Below are 19,743 nucleotides of genomic sequence, written 5' to 3' on the forward strand. Positions count from 1 at the left end.
GACGTGGATTCAACTTGTATTCTCTTTAAATTGCCTAGCAAGATAAATTGTGTCTCATCTTGTGCAAGCAATTTTGAGTTGTCATGCTAACTGCAATTTACACTCACTGGCCAGTTTATTGGGTACACAGACAGTACACTAAACAAAGTGGCAGGAATGGCACCCGGTGTGGTCTTCTTCTGCTGTAGCTCATCTGCTTCATTAATTGGCATGATGTACCGTGTGTTCAGAGATGGTCCTCTACAAACCTTGGTTGTAACTAGTGGTCATTTGAGTTACTGTGGTCTTTCCATCATCTCAAACCAGTCTGACCATTGTTTTTTGGCCTCTGGCACTTTCACCAACTGCTCTCTGGATGTTTTCTCTTTTTCAGACCATTCTCTCTAAGACCTAAATATCGAACTGACATGTCTGGCCCCAACATCCCTGTCATATTCACTCACACTCATTTATTTTCTACCGCTTTATCCTCTACATGAGGGTCGTGGGGGGGAACTGGTTTGCCAGTCCATCACAGGGCCCCATAGAGACAAACAACTATCCACTCTCTCACTCACACCTACGGTCAATTTAGAGTTTCCAATTTGCCTAATCCCCAAATCTGCATGTCTTTGGACAGGGAGGAAACCGGAGTACATGGAGAAAACCCATGCACACATGCGGAGAACATGCAAACTCCATGCAGAAAGGCCCTTGTTCCAACTGGGTCTTGAACCGGGTCTTCTTGCTGCAAACCATGACACCAATCGTTTGGCCCCTGTCACATTCAGAGTCATTTAAATCAATAACCAATTCCTCCTCATTCTGAAGATTGGTGTTTGAGTTGCTGCCATGTGACTGGCTGTTTAAATATTTGCAATAACAAGCAATTAAACAGGTGTACCTAATAAAGTGGCCAATAAATGTGTGTGTGTGTCTTTATTGACGACCTTCACAGCCCCACAAGAACAATTATGACTGTAATCTTTGTTTTTACTGAAGCCCCCCAGCACACATGCACTGCGTTGTACATTCACCTCCCAATGTCAGACACATCTTAGGTTCATTAAGTGCTCCATTTAGTCTGTGAAGTCCTACGCATGGCTCTCCTCATGAAATTAATATGCTTGGTGCGTCTGAACCTCACGCATGTTATTATCACTGCACCCTGCTGTTTGATCAGCCCCGAATGTGCTGCACCTAGATAAGCCATGGAATTTTATTGGCACGCTATTTGTTAGTCTGTTTTTGGTGTGTGTGTGTGTGTGTGTGTGTGTGTGTGTTTGTGTGGGGTTTAACATATTATTATTATTATTATTATCATAATAATAATAAAAAAAACTCCACTCCATTGCAGCTGCATGGCTAGAGAAACACTGCAGATGCAGCTAACGTGACAAAGAGGCACTGACTGAAGAAAGATGGTGAAGTGAGAAAAACAGGACAGAGTAACGAGACACTCATCTGGAAGTATTTTGGGTCAAAGAGGAAAAGCAACCGTAATCCTGAAAAAGGTCGTGACAGCAATCCCTTTTAGTTAAGAGAATTATCTGATGTTAATGCTTTTAATAACACATGGCTCCAGGAAGCAATTGTGATCGCAATTAACATATTTGGAAAGATAAACTAACTGACTGAAGACTTACTTACCTAGAATGTTAACCCGCTAAAACATCTGTAGGTCTATTCACACTACAGGGTTTAGTGTATGTAAATGTAAATGTGTTTTTAATTTTTAGTCATTATTTTTAAGCACTTTTCATTCAAACATTTGTTCAGTTTTTTCCGCCCTAATTTCCCGTTACCTCTTCCCTTTCTGCTGTGATATGCCAGGAAAGAAGTACATGACTTTCTCATCCCTTATTTTTCTGTGCTGTGGCTTCCTTATTTATATATTTTATTTGGTTAGGGACGCCTCTTATGCGTCTAACTAGTGAACGTTCTTTTTTTTTTGGTTTCTTTTATGCACTTTCTGTCAGAAATGAAACAGTACAGCCTCCCAAAAGAGTTTGTGGTCCAGTCCTGACTTCTTGAACTCAACACAATGCAGATGCATGATCTATTGCAGTGTTTCTAACACCATTATCACCTATGTTAAAATACAGTGGTGTAAATAAGTCGAGCAAAGTCAGCTAAGGACTTTTCACAGGAGGCAGATTTATTCCAAACAAGATAATTTGCTCTCTCATCATCCTCCTCTTCCTCACATATACTTCACACACTGATATAGTGACATTAGATCCAGATGGAGTGAGAGATGATATTATTTGTTTCATTTTCTATGCACTCCATTCAAATCTGATCACATACCCTGGTATATACACAGTAGAACAGTATTTCTGATTTAAAGAAATAAAGCAGGACATATAGACAGAGGCATCAGGTGATGAGAATTCTCAGAAGAGTAAGAATTTCAAGCTTTTGTAAACAGAATAGTGACTGAATCGAGTTTGACAGCTTATTCCACAACCAGAGGAATCTTGTGGGAGAAAAGTTTGGATTGTGGACAACCCAGAGAATCACAAAAGTAAGCTGTTTCATTTGTTTTTTTTTATCTTGACAGGATTATAGACAAAGTATTACAGTCAAACTTCCAGATTCTGCCCAAGTGATATAAATCAAGACAACTAATGTGGGCAAATATGCAGTGTTTGCAGAAAGTAATAAATACCTGAGAATTTATTCTAAGGCTATAACAATTTATTTTACGGTGGACAGACCAAAACGAATAGACTCAGTGTTGAGTGGTTTAAAAAGTGATACACTTGAATCAGAAAAGTGGGGTTAGCGCAACAGGTATTAACAGGAGAGGAGTTAATGTGCGAAACACGTCGACACTCCTCACACTAATGTCACATCTAGAAAGAAATTTAAGTATCAAACGAGAGAATACAATAAAATCCATGGAGTTTCAATCGTCACTATCCTAATAAAAGAGATGGAGATAACTGTATGTATTCAGTTACATAAGTTAGTTTCAAAAATCACAAAATTCAGTGACAACAGTTCATTTACTATATGTTTTGTATATCTGAAGATCAAACAATACACACAGAAGAGAACAGGACTGATCTGAGAATATTGAGTGGTTTTCTCTGGACTGCATTTATTCGTACAAAAAGCACATGACCTATAAAAGTTTCATATACTTTCTAAGGAGGGTCTAAAAGGAGGGTGATATATAAATATAAGACACTAGTTTAATATACACAATGACAATCTGTCTGGTATCGCCTGTTTCCACGTGGACAAGTGGTTGTGAATTTTCAGTCTTTGTACTGTTTTGTTGTTTTGTCTTACAACATCTTATTGTGATAAACTTAAAAGGGGGCTTAAAAGAGGGCTATATGTAAAACATGTACAACATGAGCATTTTAAAGGGGGAATACAATCCTAATTCAAAACATTTTAGAGCGATGGTTGCCAAAAGGAAGTTTCCAAAACACAGAAACTTCTTCCCGGTGTTACATTTACTCTTATATAACTGTGCCACAGTCTGTGCCTCAGTATTTTTAAGAACATCAAAGTACTTTTCACCCGTAATCAACAGGCACAGATTGAAAGTGAAAGTGTGAGAGTTGACATTATGGACATTATTGTATTTTATGGATTAATTTATCACACTAAAATTAAAATGAAAACCGTCTACTAACTTTTAAGGTCACGTTTGGGGAAGTACACGATTGGTCTGACCTATGACCTTCTGATTTGATGTTGTTATTTACATCATATATTGACTTCTCAAAAGGCAGTTGTATGTACTAATGCCCCCCCAACGACTCTGTGACAAGGTGACAATGGTGGACTATAAAAACTAAAAAAAATATCAACCCAAGGGGTCATAGAGCTACGAGTTGCACCATTGGTGTTAGTAAAACCAGTATTTATCTATCTAGTACGACTAGCATGTGTATTTTATGACTTAATAAACTACATATCCTACATAATGTACATTTAAAGACACAGGATATAGGTCTATGCTGCAGGGGTCTCAGAAATCTTCAGTCATGTGGTGGAAGATCTCACTTCCCGCTAAACTCAAGCAATAAATACTGATCTTGAGCACTTATGAGGAACGGGTGAGGGGATGGATAGAAGAGGGAAAGGAAAGAGAAGAAAGAACAGATCAATAACCAGGTAAAAGAAGATTTAAGAACGTTTGGATAACTGAATCCAGAAAAAGGCAGTAATGCAATATGAAAGATGCCAAATGTCGTTAAATGCCACTCATACAGTAACTAACTAACTTAAAAGGCTATGATCTATATCCCGTATGTAACAGAGTGTATGTGTAAGAGAGTGTTCACATTTAATGACTCATTAATACTGAAAGTGACAGCTAGGATTTCTTTTTTCATGCACATATGTGTCATATTATAAATCCAAACCAGTGTAGACACATCTATGTAAACTGTCCACTGTTCAGAAACTCAAAGTGCTTATTTTAGAACATCTTTCCCTCTTTAAAGGCACTAAAGCAGAGCATGTTTTCATAAGCACGGCTCTGTTTCTTCTGATACATGAACAGATATGGTGAGCAGCTAAGACGGTGATCCCTAACAGCTGTTCCTGCATTAGATGGGATCAGCATATTCCCCCGACAGCCAAGCACAACACGGGTTCACATTCTCTAACAAGGCCGATTACACCAACTTTAATGCACTTCAACTGCCTGCAACCTGGGCCATCAGGTGTGCCTGCCAACAAATGAAGGCATGTGATGAAGAAATTTTTTTAAGAATACCAAACGTGAAATAAATAACAGGGAAAAAAAGCAGCTGTGGAAACTGGCTGTTAAACTCGTCTATCATGTATCAGTTCCATTAATGCCTTAATGTCTGTTTATTTTTACAAAACATGTGATGTGTAATTATCACTCTTTGGACATTAATATCCAACATGACCAGGTGTATTATGGATATTATCTGGCTGACCTTGTACTGTCGAAAATGTTAATGTCATTACTAGCATAATTATGTCCAAAATAAATGAGGAACATATGGAAGAAGGTACATATTGTTACATGCCCTCTTGGTGTAAAGTTTTGTTATGTCTGTGTCCAATCTCGTCTTCTGATTGGCTGTTTAGCCAGCTGTGATTGGCTAAACAGCCAATCACAGCTTTCATGCTCATCGACGGCCACTGATGCTGATTCATTGTGCAAAATCAGCTGTGAAGCTGTCAACACGGCAAATGGTGCCACACACACACACACACCAGCCGAAAGACAGCTGTGGACATCGATTGGATGATGGCCTAACATTGGTAGGTTGTGTGTCTCAGATTTAAGGCTATAAACCCCCCAAAATAACTATTTTATTGCGATTATACACTTATACAAACCTACATATGGGTAGGTATATTCAGTTTCTGTCGAAGAAGCTTTAATTTTGCAGAGGCAGCAACAGTGACAACCTGAGCTGTGACCATGTGTTGCCCTTTACTGCACCAACACTCAATGTGTCGGCAGGAACCAGGAAGAGACACTTCAAAGAGAAGAGCAGGGACAATGTGTGTGAAAGCCTGATGTTACAGACAGAGCTTTTCTATTTTTCTACTTTGGATACATCTAAACTGTATGAAACAATTCATTCATCGAATGTAAAAGTGGTATCCAACAAAGGTTTGCTACATATCATATAAAGAAGGTAGGAGACGGAGAGACATCTCTTTAAAAGCAGTTCAGCTATATACTGATGTGCATGTGTACACGTGTGTGTGTAATATAGTTTTAAATATGTATATATAGAGTTGAAGCTAATTATGAGGCTCCATCCCAGGAGATCCCCAATTATCATGGAATCTAGAAAGCAAAAGCTCAACCCAAACAGTCTAAAACAGCACTAAGAATAGCCTGACCTTAGACATAATCCATTCTACCGACATAATGCACTCATATCACAAGAAAAGAGGACACACACACACACACAGAACACAGACATGGAGGCTCTCCTCTCTTGAGGAATGCTTTCAGAGCATCGAGAGCTCTCTGCACTGTGCGTAGGCTGATATCTCAGCAGTAATAGTGGAAAGTATCATAAATTCTGAAATCATGTGCAAACTCTGAGAGGTTCTTCAGATTACCTGCAACAAAGTGATAAATCACACGGCAATATTAACAGGAGAGACTTGAAACAACATGTGAGCCTTGGGACAGTAATTTGTGATTGGCATCACAACGTTTGATTAAAAGAAGTTTCCGGAACGCCTACAGCATCACATTTCATTCACAAAAATAAAGGTTTTTCCTTTAGTTATCGCCATGAAAACTGGTAAACTAGTGTAGCAGAGAGGAAAACATGAGACATTGGCATGGCAAATGTTTACAAAGAGCAACAACGAGAAGATCTGGTGATCGTATCACTGAGTTGATGTTGTTGGACAAAGCAGCAGCTCAGAGGCTCTGCGACTGGAGCTGGAGGTTATTCTGAATTTTAGAGCTGGAATGGGATTTGAGTTCTTTGTGAGCTTGCGTGTTTGCGTGTTACGCTGCAATCATTTAAACCCTTCACTGACTCTCTGCTGGCTTGTACAACATTAAACATGACATTCAACAATAGGAATCAATTAAAGGAGTCGCAAGACTTTAGACATTGACCTCCACTTGTCAAAACAGAAAACAACAGCCAGGGAAAAAGGGAGAGAAACAGACACATTAACAAGATAGTGACACGGACTGATGGGAATGAAAGCATTCAGTAAGTGACATTTAAAGAGGCTCACTCACGCAGGTCTAATGTGCCTGCCTCACGGCCACTGCACTTCCTACTCTACTGTAAACTCCAGACAGACAGAGCTGCTCCTTTGATCCTCCAACGCCAGTAGGCAGCAATTCAGGCCATAAAACCAAACTACCTGCACACACACGCACACAAGTTTGTGCATCTATTCTTCTGGGGACACTGCACTGACATTCCATACATTAAGACGGCCCTAAATGAAGCATTATCTCTAACCGTGACCATAACCAGTTAATGCCTGACCCTAACCCTGACCTTAGCCCGTAACTTAATCAGTTCCTTAAGAAATTAGGTTCTGCCTCATTAGGACCAGGTTTTGGCCTCCATGAGGACTACCGGTCCTGACAAGGTCAGTCTCTATGCCAGAAAAGGAGATAAACAGGTATCAAATACAAGTACACACACACAAAGGATTTAAGTAAGAACACAATGTGTCATTTAAGGACACAAGCAGCTTCCTACTCTCAGTTTCCAAGAATGTGAGTGGTTCACAGACGTCGCCTTGTGGTGATTTGATTTTATTTTCTTTATTTTTGGCAAAGCTTTGCTCTACAATTTCACTGCCACTGCACGACTTCAATAGGTTATTACAACATTACAGAACAAGAACTAATGTCTTCTACTACTGAAAATAATATTTGTTATGATTATAAAGAAAGCAAGAAAGAAATAATTTAAGGAGTGATTTTAAATGTGATACTATTTGGACATGGCAGGTAAATTCTTTGACAGTGAATGCTTGAAAAATGAGTTTCTGTGACAAAGATGAATAATTTATGCATAGGTTGAAACCAAATCTCATCTAATATATTAAAGTTGAACCACAAGTCATGGGTAAGCACAGACGTCATACAAGAAAGTGAGACACAAAATGTTGAAAAATTGAATAGAAATTTAAATCTAACATATCTACCACTTGTATTGTAATACCCTTGTTTTCAATGAACTGTGGCTGCTTTAATAAAACATCAATTCAAAACATCTTGGAACTGGGTTTTCTCAGGCTTGTCACACACAAACAAGCAGAGGTTAATTGGACACTCTAAATTACCCCGAGGTGTGCGATGGACTTGTGACTGGTGACCTTTAGCCCTATCTCAGCTGGGTTTGGCACCAACAGCCGTGCAACCCTTGTGTGGAGAATAAAGTGGCAGACGATGGATGGATGAATCCTTGCCAGACGTGTCTGCCAAGTGAAATCAAAGTGCCGACTCAGCTGGGTTCACCCAGGCTATTTCAGAAGTGTAGCATAAAATCTAGAATATGAACTAAACATTTCAGGTCGTATAATTCTATGCTGTTACATCCTGGAACTGGAACTTAACTTTGTAGAATGTTACATTCTGAATGTGCTTTGTTACACTCTGTGAACATACATTAGTTAGTAGAATGTCATGTGACATTATACAGTAGAATGTTATCTTGCATTCTAGAGCTGCAACGCAAACCCCTAAAACGCTGCATTGAGGAACAATATTGTGACGTTCCCAATATACAATACAACATGTTACATTGAGGGAGAATATCCGTAAATACAATGTAACATTGTATAATGATGCACTCTGGAATTATATTGAAATATTTCAGAAAGTGTAGATTCTTCTTTACAGTGTTATATACAGGAACTTTAATGTAACATTCTACAATGTTAACACTGCAGAAATGTATTGTAACATTGTATTCTCACTGTGACTCAACTGTTCCAGCTGCATGCAATGTAACTTTCACATTGGTTTTCAATTACAGCAGCAAAGTTGTTTCATATTTCAAGATGCTTGCCATGACACAATTTCCGTATTTCCCAACATGAGAACAAGGGTCACTCACTGGTTATAAAAAAAAAAGAATTAGTATTATCTAATGATACATAATCTCCAATATTCCACTCCCAGACCAACTTTCTCCTGATGGTCAACTTCCCCAAGAGTTTGGTAAGGTGATACTTGCAGACACTCACTGGAAATACTCACTGGAAATGAAACGGTGGAGTGACAGTTCATCCTTCCATTTTACATTGCAAGTCCTGCTGGGGCAATAATCTCAAACATCTTTCTGTTCTGTTGCATCGCGTCAGGCTCTTCTTAGGAGAATACGTGGGGTTTCCAAGCCAAGTATGATATGTAATCCTTCAAACATGTTCAGGGTCTGCACGCAGTTGGATGCCTTCACTGGCAGATATATTCACCACATACACTGGTTCACTTAAAAATGAAGGAGCAACAGTTTGTCTGAGCTCCCTTGGGCGTTTTTGCGCCTAAAGCCTTCCCCTACACTAGAGGATAATTGGCCAGATTCCAGTCAGGTTTAGGCTGATTTCATCAGATTATGTGGCCAAATTATCCTGTAGTCTTCCTGATTTCAAATCATAAGTATTAAATAACCAATAACCAATGAGAGCGAGTTGACCAGGAAACAGATGTTGCGTAATATCGTTCAGAACCAGAACTTGGGGCCACACAGTGGTGTAGTGGTTTGCACTCTCGCCTTGCAGCGAGAAGACCCGGGTTCGAGCCCCGGTTGGAACAAGGGCCTTTCTGCATGGAGTTTGCATGTTCTCCCTGTGTGTGCGTGGGTTCTCTCCGGGTTCTCCGGCTTCCTCCCACAGTCCAAAAACATGCAATGTGGGGATTAGGTAAATTGGACACTCTAAATTGACCGTAGGAGTGAGTGTGAGTGTGAATGGTTGTTTGTCTCTATCTGTGTGGCCCTGCGAAGGACTGGTGAACTGTCCAGGGTGTACCCCGCCTATCGCCCGATGTAGCTGAGATTGGCACAGCACCCCCCGCGACCCTCTGGTGGAGGATAAAGCGGTTAGATGATGACTGACTGACCAGAACTTGAACAAGCCAAGTTGATTCCATCTTCTTAGCCATGACTTCAATTACAGTTATTTTGTATTTCTCAGGACAAAACCGTACACACAACAGCTATTAACTGACTACGCAGACAGTCCGCCTCCATGTCTGTTTATATTCTGAAATCATGTTAAATCACGCGGGTTTCCATGATATCCCAAATCCCTGGAATCTCCTCCCTGAGATAGTTTGATTAAACACCAAGTGTGTGGTCCATGTGTCTTGACTGGATCATGTAGTCTGTTTTCTCTCGATTAAAACATTGAAAATCAGTTACAAAGATCATTGTGTCTGTGGTTTCCCACATTTTTAAGTTGGTCTTACTCTTCCGGGTTTAGTAAGGGTACAAACCACAGACTATATATATATATATATATATATATATATATATATATATATATATATATATATATATATATATATATATATATATATATATACATACATATACATATATATATATATATATATACATACATATACATATATATATATATATATATATATATATATATATATATATATATATATATATACATATAGATGTAGCCACCAGGGGACGACCTCTTCTTACAAAAGAAACCGTTTGAATGGAGATGATATGGGATAATGAGCCAAATCTACACTTGATTTATAAAATCAGTAAACATTTTCCCGAGGAGTTAATGGTCTCTATCAGTAGTTTGAGGTCTTATTCAATAGCACAGTTTATCAATTTTGTAAATGATGTTTCCATTTAGAGGAAAATAGATAATAAAACATAAGGGGACGTAATATCTTCCACTAGGAGCCTGTTGCAGTTGGTGTCTATGAATCTGTGGTTTAAAAAAATGACATGCCGCTGTCAATTCCCAAATCCAGAGGCTTTAAAACAGGAGACTATGTCCACTTTTAAACAGAGTCCATAGTTTGGAGAATCAAAATGTAAAGACTTCAAAGACAAAAGCAAATTTCTTGTGTATTTAACACCTACTTGGCAATAAACAGATTCTGAATCTAATTGTTTGGCGGGCTGCTTTCAGAGTGTGAAGTGTCTCTGGAGTAACTGAAGGGACAGACAAACTGACCGGAGTGACACCTAATAGATCAGGTCTTTATGACCCCCAGTTCACAGACGAGGGAGGAAACCTGCTGCGGCTAGATGTCCCTCGCTCTCAGGCTCGCAACTCTGACCTGCCAGAGGCAGCACATCATTAGGGCCCATATAAACTTTTGAAGTAGTGAGACCAAGGAAAGGCCAGGTATGTAAGGCAATAAACTGTGAACACCAACACGAAAAGTGAAAAAGTGCATGACCCCTGACACTGAAATGACTACTTTTGAGCAGTTCTGTTCTCTGTTTTTCTCCCACTGGATGCTTACCTGTCAGCTATAACTTACTTCCCACTACTACGCTCAATAAAAATAAGAACTAAAGCGTGTCTTTGAAGTTTTTTTTTTTTTTTTTACATGAGTCAATAAATCCTTGGTGATGATGCAGTGCGGCTAAGTAAAACCACTAATTAATTGTGACATTTAAAATGATAGGGAAGACATTCTTCAAAGCTTAGTCAGTAGAACAAATATCTTAACCATCAGTTGTAAATTAATCTGAGTCACGGCGAGATCGGTTACACGCAAAGCTCCAGCCTATTTAAGAACAACACGTTTCCTGGAAAAGACATAGATTGTTGTAGTGAGTGTGTATGCAAATGTTGGTGGAAGTATTTGAGGAGTGAATACCAAGGAGAGTGCCTGGTATTTTGAGAGTTTATAGCTCCCTCTCATGTCCAGTAGGTGAGAGACAGTGAGAGGCAGGGAGAGGGTGTTTCTCCATTGCACCTCAGCCAGGGACAGCTGACTGGTTGAGACCTAATTGCTCTCAAGTGAGGTCAGCAGGAGGCTTTTATCTGAGCAGACAGTAGAAGATGCACAGAGTCAACAGAGTCAAACTGCCAGAATCAGGGAGACATACGTGGGAATTGACAGAGGCTTCCAGCACTTGTTAAGTTTCACTGCATTACTGGACCTGTTATACAACTGAGGCTGCAGCTGTAGAAGAAAGGAGTGTTGAGATTAAAACTCTTAACTGACAGGGAAAATATCATCTGACATCTCCTGTCATCCATTGGAGCTCATGTAAGTTATAGAAACTAAAAATGTTTTTTTAATGGTTTGTGTGTTTGTTCACGTTAAGGAGAAGGGCTGGGCAATAACAATATTTATCACAATATTATGCCATTCAATCAGAATATAACAAAGAATATCGTTTACCTCAAATATTTTTCTGTTTAACAAATGTTTGTTTTTTGGTTTCTTTAAATTTCATTCTCAAATAAACAGTTATCACCGATATTGTATTATTTTAAAATGTTTATTGTGTGTTTATTTTTGCTATAGTAAATATGTTTTGATTTAAACACATATAACCAGGAATACAGAAATCCAGCAATTCAATTCATTTTACATTTTATTTACAAAATCTTAATATTCACTTACATATTTAAATTATCTAATTTTCCTTACCACATTAATTAATTAGGTCTTATTTTTTTCTTTTTTACAGCAACATTATTTTGAACATTTCCTCAACTGGATTATGACATCTCTTTTCGGATTATGGTCTCAAGAGGATGGAGCACTCGACGTGCACCGTCACTGAGGAATAAAGAGAGACCCCATCTCATAACTCTGTCATCAGTATTCTTCAGCATCAGCAAATCTCGCACACCTTCACAAAGTCTCCTCCACAGAAACCCCGTCTCATTGGCCCATCGGGACGCAGACTGCTGCATAAACAGGGTCACGACGCAAGGGTCACATATCCCGGGGTCGCTGGGCCGAGGGATAGTGTGCACATCTCTAGCTCACATTTTCAGTATGTTGTTCATTGATCCCCACTGCATTGTATTATAATGCGCAAATGGAGGCTGACATGGAACCTTCAAAATCTGTTCTCGGGACTGTACTTGCATGCGATGTTCCTGTTTGGCAGTGTGTGTGTGGTCTACAGTGACTGCACTCCAGAGCAACTCACTGCCATCATGAACTGCTCCAGACATGAGCGTCACACCAGGAACTACGACTACATGGAGGGGGGCGATGTGCGCATACGACAACTGTTCAGCCGCACACAGTGGTTCGTGACAATTGATGACAGGGGCAATATCAATGGGACACAAGATCCCACTGACTGCAACAGTAAGGACGAATCTCTTTGTCTTATATACAGTAATACTAACAATTTCCTTTTGAATGTATTAGCAATAAAAACATTAAAATATACTAATTACTCTCTGAATGTGGGATATCTTTAGTACAGGCTTAATCCTAGAACGTTTTCATTGTGCAAATCAGTTTCGAAATGTAGTGCGTAACTTAAATATAAACAAATGTCCTTATTATTAAAACTGTTGTCAAATCTCTCAAAGAACAGCATCATTCAGCAGTTTCAGCGGATGAACGCCTCTGCTCTGCGGCTGTATACACACAAATGCTCCCTCAGTCAGGGGGTTTTCAAGTGAAGGAAGCAGCAGACAAATAATGTTATACTGTTTCTGTTCATGAAGACCAAACAATGATAAGAATAATGACATCAACAACAACAAAAAGTTACACACTGCAGCTTTAAATGTGATGTGAAATCTTTCCCACTAAATGCCACTTGGCCTGTCAAGGTGACAGGAGCACGTGGAAGTTGTTATTGTACATACATAGTTCTCCACAGCGTAATCGCAGGCTTAATGTGTCACTGTTGGAGCAGCCAAAGTAGCAAAAGGTAAAACAGAGCAGGTGGAGGTTTTGGCTTTTTAAATCATAACAGCATATAAACACAGACCGTTATAAAGTAAACCAAATGGTCATCGAGGCTGAGGCTGATGGCAGACCTCCATGAACTGAGACTCACACAGGCACAGAAGCTGTCAATATTAGACCAAAAAGCTGGCATCACTATTAATAAAAACCTCCTGGTTAACAACTGACTTCTCACACAGAGGCAGCAATGTACTGCCGAGGTCTAGTCAAGAATTACTCTGCCATTTCAATGAACATCAAACACAATCAGCTACTGAACGGCTCATTTGATTTGCTCGCCCTGTTAATCATATGTCAACACTGTACATTCTAAGTGCTTGAGCCAATAGTTTTTGCAAAGTTAGTGATTTTACTACTGGAAATCTCCGTCATTGTGAGGATGTTATAAGTAGTTATCATTTCCTCCCGTCTGACAGTACAGCTGTGGCTGTGGAATGTTGGCATGACAGAGAGAGAGAGACACGAGTGAGAGAGAGATGCCTCATGGAAAAGATGCTTGTGCAACAACTGGCAATGAAAGACAGAAAAATTAATACACCCATATGTGGCTGACGATCGCACGCTAAAGCCACACAGCGATTAAGTCAATCAGCCTTTGAAGAGCAAAGAGGTGCTGATATATATGTTATGTAATAAATCACTGATTCATAATAGACAAGAAGTCCTGAAAAGTTGTGTGCATAAAGAGAAAGGGGGGGCTTTAATTGAGCTTTTGAGGGGGGTTTTCTCACCTTTATTATAATTCAAAAGTTTAGATATAAGAGGATTTTGTTCATTTCTTAAATCTTTTGTAACTGCAATGGTTAAAGAGCTAACAAATGCTGTCACTGGGCAATATAGAGAACCTTTTTTCCTGTTTTCTCATTCAGCCATGTTCAAATAGTGATAATAATAATAAAAATAAGAACGAGAAAAACAAAGATGGTTTATAATACACAAAGAAAGCAACAATATTTGTTATGACATACAGTGAATGGTAATTATAAACACGTTGTTTTTTTTTTGGCTCCAACCAAAACACCATGGCATAGCGTAATTTGAGTTTAAACAAAAATGTGATAACAAAAATATCATTAAACGTAAATAAACTGCATTCAATCAACCTAAACCACTACAAATACCCGTGTTAGAGGATGGTAGCATTGTTTAGTTTCTATTGTTGCTCAGGTTACAGTGTAGCAGTGCTGTTGTCAGGTGAGAGACTGATTGTATCTGGATTGTGTTTGTAAAGCCAAACTGCAACATAAATAATCTGCTAAAGATATTCAGGAGTTTCAGTACCGAAAAGAAAAAACCTGTTGAAATACAAAGTCAATACGAATAAAGAAAACGAATTTGCCAGACGTTACATATTATTATACGTCACTTCTGCGTAAATGCAAAGCAACTGGTGTGAAGCAGCCAGTGTGAATCTCAAATTGCACAATAGCGCGCCATTCCTGGAAGGCTGTCTGGAACGCCCTCATTATCAAACGTAAACACTGGATTCAAACTCTGTTCAGGAAAATCAAAATTAGGGATAACCCTCAAGTTAGTTTACTTAGCCTGAGGCTGGACTAGCGAGTGACGACAAATCTATTCAAGCTGAGGAAAGCTGGAGAGTATCCACATCAGAGCCAAAATGTTAACAGTGTGTGTGTGTGTGTGTGTTCCATTTATCCACAGCAGACCAAACAGATGTAGCCATTATTTACTTATTATATTATAGGTATAGTTAACCCATGTGCATTGAGAGATGCTATATGCTTCTTAACAACCATGAAAATACACAATAGATGAAGTTGAAATTCCACCAGACTAATGAATGGTCAAACTGACTTTGAATGTTTCAGAGAGGTGTTAACGAATCCGTTAAACTTTCTAAAACACCAAAGCTTCGTACACAGGTACGTGGTCGAAGGGCAGTGAAAGTTTAGCAGAGAGTTCAGTCAAATATCAAGTGCGAGAGCAGCACAAACAACATTACAAGATTGGGAGACTGCCATCTGTTTGTCATCTAGCAAATAGTGAAATGCAGCATGCTCAATGTCAGTCTGAAAATGCAAGTGACTTCACTTTTAGGTCTGCCTTTTCACAATATGCAAGTCTTTAAAAATCTATTTGGGCCTCGGTTCAATCACACCCACTAAACAAAGAGAATTCTTTCAGATTGTGAGTGTTTCTTTCGGTTGAGCCAAGATTTTACTTTTTCATCAAGCTAAGCAGATCGATCACAATGATGACTGGACTAATGATCCGTCATTTGTATCTGATTAAACACACACTTGAAGAATAGACAGTTATCTCTTAATATTATACATGATTGGCATTTCCATTTTTAAAGATGTAATTTATTTTTAGTATTTTCACTTCAGTGGCTAAATTAATGCCTTCAGGAAAGTTCCTGAGAAATACAGTCAGCTATGCCATTAGTTCTAATGTTGCATAATAAAAAATATATATCACGCCCCAAAATAGCTAAGTGTTTTAACTCTCCCCACATTTTGAAGGGCAGGCCTAAAATGTAGCGTGCAAAGCACAGGCGAGGAGGTAGTTTTCTCAATCCCAGGAGACGGAGAGGCCTAATCTGTCTCCCATATGTGCTATGGTCATATAGGTTGTGGTTTGTGTAATGGCCACCCAGGGCAGTTAACAATGCCTGAATGAAGCCAGAGAGAGCAGAGGCTGATTAACCACAGGAACTTCCGCCCCCATTTGTTAATGATGATGAATGTCAAGTGTGGAGGACGATAGTGTCTTATCTGTCCTGTAATGTGTCTCGCTTTCCCGTGTGACTGTCTGGCAGGTATCCTGGAGATCAGGACGGTGTCAGAGGGGGGCATACTCGCTATCAAAGGCGTGAAGAGTCAGCGGTACATTTGTATGAACAAGGCAGGAATGCTGCAAGGCAAGGTAATATCAACGATCTTTTATAATCAAGCATCAAATTGAATGTCCAAGATCAAGAAATGACAGTAACGTTTTTCTATTACAGGAAAACTACAATGAAAACTGCAACTTCAAAGAGGTTTTCCTAGAAAACTACTTCAATGCGTACTCCTCTGCAAAGTGGACTAAAAATGGAAAAGAAATGTTCATTGCCCTGTCTCAAAAGGGAAAGCCGATGCGAGGGAAGAAGACGCGGAGGGAGCTCATAGCATCACACTTCATCCCTATGAAATGCAGGGAGGACGAGCGGAGGGTGGTGGACTGAGAACAGAACCCGAGGACTGAGCCGCAAAATTGTGTATGACTTCAATCCGATATTTTATATGCTAATGGCCACATGTAAACTCATTACCAACGTCACGCTCCACTCTCATCCAGTTGTAGTTTAGTTGTGTTTTCTATTCTGTAATGTAATCTGTAATCTATTCTATGTTGTTGTTTTTTCATCAGAGAGAACAACAGATTCAAATATGTCAAAACATCCACAGATAAGACGTTGAAACGGCTTCAACCTGAACATAAACTGTAAAAGCACTACAGTCAACCATAGACTGCATCTAAAAATGATGTAGTCTTTCATGTGGAAAATGAACTCCTGTTGTGAGGCCGCGAGATTCACAATTTGACTGGAACCATGTTTTTTAACGTGGAAATTCACAGACGTCCTATTTGACATCATCCATTTTCCTCCAATGGTAACATAATTTACTAAATTGACACATCACGTTCTACTCAGGAATTTTATTTTCCCGTTGACGAAATGGAGTCCACCAACTTCCATCCTACTCAACACAGAAGACTACACTCATTTTTAAATAAAGTCTACACAGTCAACTCAAAGTGACTTATAAAAAAAGTTATAACTCACAGTCAGGGCTGTACTTTTTTATCCCAAAGATGAGTGACACCCAGTCAGATGAGGAGACCTCCGCGATCAACACAAAGTCTTCGGGAGTGTAGATCAACATAAAAGGTCCTGGAAGAGAGATTTAGATGTGCTGAAACAAGCTGGACTTGTCTTAACAGTACATCAGAGGCACAACAATTACAAATACAACAGCATGTTCAGTGAAATTAAGAGTGTGGGAACGTCTGTATGTGGATGACCTTGTTTGTGTTGATTTGTCTGTCCTTCCTGCATTGACAACCAGACTCTGGTCAAACGCATCATAGCTGCTCACTCACTCCCTCTCAACCATCAAGGTGTGATTTTTAAAATACTAAAAATAATCTACTGCTGCTAATGAAAACAGATATCCAGATTAAAATACAAAGTTAACTACACAATGAATGTGTGTGCTATACAATCTCTTTCCATTAGATTTAACAATCCTGTACAATAAAAGTTCATATATATAAATATATATATATTTATAAGATTAATTTAGTGTCTTAATACAAACATTCATTTATTTTTATCCAATGCTCATTTAAATCTTCAAATCAGTCAACTCTCTGTGCATGATATTGCTGTAATAACCATAATTCTGGCCACATCATTACACCATCTTATAATATACAGTTGTAAGTTATTTGTTTTATTTATATATCTGTATAATAAATGAGCTATATGTTAAAGCATCCCCTTAAAGCTTGAGTCTGTAATTTGTTTCTGAAACACTTTATTTGTTAAAAACACGGGTAGAGAGGCTGGTGAATGGGCTTATGTCAGTATTGTCAGGGAATTGAACAGAGGATTTTATTAAAATTTATTTTAGAGCCAACCTACTGACTGTAGCGTAAATATGCAATTTTCTGTTGTTCAAGGTAACATTCGCAGGGGCTTGTCCACTAGGGAGTCTGAAAGTATCAAGTTAGTTTTTTACATGTTGAAGGCACAAAAGATTTGTGTCCCTAATCTTTCCTGTTTGGTCCCATAAAGAGTAATCAACTGTCAGAGGCAGCTGAGTATTGAGGCAAATCATCCCTGAATGATAAACAATAGTCTTTGGCTAAACGCTGCACGTTTTGGAAAATAACCAAGTTCCCTTGAGTCTATATTGAGTTTCTTTCTTGGTGGCCAAGAGAATAACAAAGTGAAAAATGATTGTTTGTTTTTATATCGCCATAACAAAAAAGTTATTAATTTCAGTTTTAAGAAGCATTGGCCTCAATAATCACAAGCACTTTGGACATATTTTAAAAAGAAAAGATCTGGTGTTTGTTATCTTGGTAAATGTTCAACGTTTGTCATCAGCCACTACACGTCAGCAAACTATTTTTTCTATATCAGACTCTTAAAATTGTCTGGGCAGAGCTGAGTCTGTGGATTTGGCAGAACCAGCAACCTTTATTGGATATGATTTTATTCAGTGTACAAACACATTGGTTCGTTTAACTTCAGAAACTTTGCAAATGACCTATATTCTGTCATGTAGAGCATGAAACTGAGCAACGAGCCATAATGAATGAATAATATACACTCACCAATTCTTTAAAATGGAGAGAAACCATTTTAAAATGCTTTATTGTCCACTGATTGCTGAACATGACATGATTTATATAGTTACAGGCCACGCCCTGGAAAAACAAGTAGTCTAAGCGAGGGCTAAATTAATTGTATATTAACTATTATGATAATCAATTAAGTGGATAAAAACAAGACATTTGAGAGCATCATCATTTCCAGGTTTGGTAAACACCAATCAATATTTTTTCATCATTTGTGACATTTTATAAACCCAACAAGAACTCAAAATATTTACAAATCTGTGCCTGGTTCTGTTCTAAATGGTTCCAAGAGGAACTGCGGCACAAACGTACTACTGATATGACCAAGTGACCGAGACCTTCAGATTGAAACGGATCTGTAAAAATCCGATCAGACTTGCAAATCTAAACTACCTCCATATGTGGTTTGAATCAGCTTTGGAAAAATCGGATCTCATGTGTTTCTTAGGTGTCTAGACTGCCAGAAAATCTAACTACATACAACCTGGACATGCTTAGAAATCCAATTTGGGCTGCAATTTAAACAAGCTTTTGTCTTAAACTTTAAATGTAATTTGATGAATTTAAAATGGATTTAAGTCACGTAAGCCTACAGAGAAAGAAATGCACACTGAGGAAATGCAGCATTTCAAACTATAAAATTGCAGCAGCCCGCTGGAGATATTAAGAAGTCAATTTCGCAGCTTAAGTGATTTAATGACAAGATTATCAAATATGTGGACGTTGTCTTTACGAAAAGTGAACACACGTTGTAACGAAACATTTGGGAAAACTTTGGAGTCCTTGGACAATCCTCGGCACGTGAAGTTCACTCTCAGTCAGATAAGTGAGGGTGAGATGTGGGAGAATAAATCTATTACTTTATGATAGAAGATAAAAAAAATACACTGCAATGGTCAAATGTCTCACTGATTTCCTGCTGATTTTTTCTTTTATTCGGCCTCAGTGGAGTTTTGTCAGAACATCGCAGACATATTGGCAAGGTGCCAACACCA

The 19,743-nt window shown here is 38.7% G+C and overlaps 1 protein-coding gene across 1 annotated transcript; it reads left to right on the top strand.

Moving 5' to 3' along the window:
- The first annotated feature begins 11,230 nt into the window (after positions 1–11,230).
- Positions 11,231–17,888, top strand: fgf7 (fibroblast growth factor 7). Its single transcript, XM_044029652.1, has 4 exons — positions 11,231–11,692; positions 12,120–12,754; positions 16,155–16,261; positions 16,344–17,888. The coding sequence occupies exons 2-4, from the start codon at positions 12,469–12,471 to the stop codon at positions 16,560–16,562; spliced, it is 612 nt and encodes a 203-aa protein (XP_043885587.1). The 5' UTR covers positions 11,231–11,692; positions 12,120–12,468; the 3' UTR covers positions 16,563–17,888.
- The last annotated feature ends 1,855 nt before the right edge of the window (positions 17,889–19,743 follow it).

This window comes from Solea senegalensis, linkage group LG7 (genome assembly GCF_019176455.1).
Source record: "Solea senegalensis isolate Sse05_10M linkage group LG7, IFAPA_SoseM_1, whole genome shotgun sequence".
Taxonomy (NCBI): Eukaryota; Metazoa; Chordata; class Actinopteri; order Pleuronectiformes; family Soleidae; genus Solea; species Solea senegalensis.

What these genes read in the sequence shown, in the direction of transcription:
- fgf7 (XM_044029652.1), top strand. Translation starts at nt 12,469, where the DNA reads ATGCGCAAATGGAGGCTGACATGGAACCTTCAAAATCTGTTCTCGGGA. An exon ending in AGATCCCACTGACTGCAACA is followed by an intron (nt 12,755 to 16,154) that starts GTAAGGACGAAT and finishes ACTGTCTGGCAG; the next exon opens with GTATCCTGGAGATCAGGACG. An exon ending in CAGGAATGCTGCAAGGCAAG is followed by an intron (nt 16,262 to 16,343) that starts GTAATATCAACG and finishes TTTCTATTACAG; the next exon opens with GAAAACTACAATGAAAACTG.